Source organism: Cryptomeria japonica, chromosome 4 (assembly GCF_030272615.1).
Source record: "Cryptomeria japonica chromosome 4, Sugi_1.0, whole genome shotgun sequence".
Taxonomy (NCBI): Eukaryota; Viridiplantae; Streptophyta; class Pinopsida; order Cupressales; family Cupressaceae; genus Cryptomeria; species Cryptomeria japonica.
Window position 1 is genome coordinate 732,238,140 of NC_081408.1, and position 2,638 is coordinate 732,240,777.

Consider the following 2,638-nt stretch of genomic DNA (forward strand, 5'->3'; position numbering starts at 1 on the left):
AATAACTATAAAACAAACTTAATTTTTAACCTAAAGATATAAATTTTAGAGTTTATACATTAAGATAGACTCAAAACAAGCAAAATAGTAATATTTAATAGACCAATACATAATTTATCTCACGATCAAAACCTGACCGGTCATAAATATCACCTTATCCAATTACAACGAAAATTTATGTTTCCATTGTAATATCGTCCACTCCTTTTGTTCCTCCAATGCTCAGCTGACAGTCCGATTGACTAAACTCCCAAACGTTTGCCAGTGGGAAATATCCCAGTCTTCATCCTGTTCATATTCAAAACAACACGTGAATCAACTCATCCATGTATTGACTGCACTATGCACATAAGAGTTTTGTAATCAAACTTCTCTTCTTAAAATATCGTCAGATACAAATTTTCTATAGCTTTGCTTCAACACTAGCCTGTAAATCATCTATGGGTTTGAAAAAAAATGTACGTGAAGAAACAGACGTACCTTTGTTAGTACGATAAAAATAGAGTGAAATCCAAATCCCTTTATATGGGAAAGTGAAATGATTTCCAACTGCTCTGCACTCAACATCTCTATCATCTTCATCAACAGACTTGCTGGGCATAAAACAGTTCTTCTCTGCACATTAATCATAATTTTAACTTGGTCTGGGAAATCCTCGCATTGCTCCAAGATCACATCGTCGCTACGATAAAGTAATGGGTTTTCTGAATTGAAAGGTTTGTCTTGGGATTCGAACCCACCACTTCCTCCTCCACTATTTGTGAAACTCCTGGGAATTGATTCCTCGACGCTTTCACTTTGTTGCTCCAGCTCACAAACCCTAAGTTTTAGTTCTCTCAAATAGCTTGTGGCATTCGCTAATATTGAATGCTTATCTTTCTGCAAAAATGGGCAACAAAAGTCTTTGCAGATTATGCTTGTAAGGAAAAATAGCAAGTGTAGAAAATTGTAAAGAAGAGCAATAATGCATAACACATAGATTTATGTGGAAAAATCAGGGGCAAATTATCTTTGGTATTGATTCTTAGGAATTATAGAGTTAAAACAATCTTCAAAAACTATACATCAAAACATGACTTCAACCAGACTAAAAAAAAATCGAGTTGCACAGTCCTACTTGAAGATAACTTACTAAATATAGTAAGTATGATTTGCACAACTACATGTAAAACACATGTTAAAATTACTATTTATAGCAGGTCTTCTAACAAAACTTTCTATTTATAGCAAGAATGACTAGCTAAGAAGGTCATGATGACTCAACCACTAATAGATGAGAATCCATGATGACTCAACCATTGCAAGATGAGAATCCAAGATAGCTCGGCCACTACAAGATGGGGGTTCAATTTGAACTTCACATTCCAACATAAAGCACTGTCAAAATGCAAAGGGGTTATAATATGATGGTTAATTCATGATGAAATAGTTTTTGTGAGGAAGATTCAAATTTCAATTATATTGGAATTCTTCAAAACATTTACCCTTTAAAAAGTAGCAGCACAATTTATAGCTTTACCGTATGACACATTTTCAGAAGTATAGTAAGGAATTAAACCTAGTAGGAGGAGTAGGCCAATTGCTGTAGCTAATTACAACTTTCATAAAATTTCATTTCATTAGAAATTGGTTGAGAAAAGATTATAACGATGCTGTGGTAATATATCTTACCTTGGAATTTTTTGGAAGAAGAGAGTAAAGGTTCTGGAAATGCTCGTTCAATTTCACTCTCCTATTACGCTCTGCAATCAAGTGGTGATTCTTCCTTCTTGCATTTAACTCTTCAGCAGGGGCAGTTAGGCGTGATCTCTGGATCTCTAACTTTCTATCTTCATCGATTTCTCTCAGAAATCTAAAACATCTTTTGTGCAGAGTCTGAGAGGATACCAAAGAATCTGCAGCGGTGTTTGAATGAGCATTTATGTAGGCGCTGAAGGCACTATTCTGAGGTGCCCACATTTTATTTTCTATGGAATTCCCAAACTGTTGATCAGTTCTGTTCATCATGACATCGTAAGAAGGAAGCTCAAACTGGGGGTCGCCCATTATGATGATTTCAGGAGCATCATTGTCTAAAGCACTTTCACTAATCTCTAAAATAGATTCAATGGCACCATTGTTCAGACTAAAATCGTACGTTTCCATGGCCTAGTGTTTGAGGCTACATTGATCTTCGATCTTGCTTGTAACAAAGGAGTTATATATGACGATTTCCTGACAATTGATGTAACATTTTACGTAATTCGAATTGCCTCTACTGAAGTAGTCGAAGGGCAAAGTCCAATATTTAATTAATTCAATGTTTGGTTGGTACGGGTCGACTTCCTATTTTGATTTCGAATCTATAGGTTGCTTGGCCCACAAGATTGGTTGATAAATTTGAGGACAAAGAATTGTTCAATTTTTTCATTTTTGTCAAGGATAGTAATGCATTCATTGAATTATATATTTTCATTATTTTGATCAATTAACATTTAGAATTAAAAAATTTCATCCAAAAATTTATAGTTCATATTTATTTTATATTTTATATAATTATAAAAACATCATTTTTTATTTAAATTGTCTGGAGTAATTAAAAAAATAAAATTTCTTTATCTAAAAAATACTTTATCTCTACTAAATATGTGTCAAGTCC

General features: G+C 33.6%; 1 protein-coding gene across 1 annotated transcript; it reads right to left on the reverse strand.

Annotated features, from left to right (window-relative positions):
* Window positions 1-222: 222 nt before the first annotated feature.
* LOC131027486 (transcription factor ABA-INDUCIBLE bHLH-TYPE-like) lies at window positions 223-2,145 on the reverse strand. The gene is made up of 3 exons (XM_057957569.1): window positions 1,672-2,145; window positions 481-879; window positions 223-288 (listed from the first exon to the last, which is right to left on the reverse strand). Exons 1-3 carry the CDS (start codon window positions 2,143-2,145, stop codon window positions 223-225), a joined length of 939 nt encoding a protein of 312 aa, XP_057813552.1.
* Window positions 2,146-2,638: the final 493 nt, after the last annotated feature.

What these genes read in the sequence shown, in the direction of transcription:
- LOC131027486 (XM_057957569.1), bottom strand. Translation starts at nt 2,145, where the DNA reads ATGGAAACGTACGATTTTAGTCTGAACAATGGTGCCATTGAATCTATT. An exon ending in TTCTTCCAAAAAATTCCAAG is followed by an intron (nt 880 to 1,671) that starts GTAAGATATATT and finishes CCATTTTTGCAG; the next exon opens with AAAGATAAGCATTCAATATT. An exon ending in TTTTTATCGTACTAACAAAG is followed by an intron (nt 289 to 480) that starts GTACGTCTGTTT and finishes GAATATGAACAG; the next exon opens with GATGAAGACTGGGATATTTC.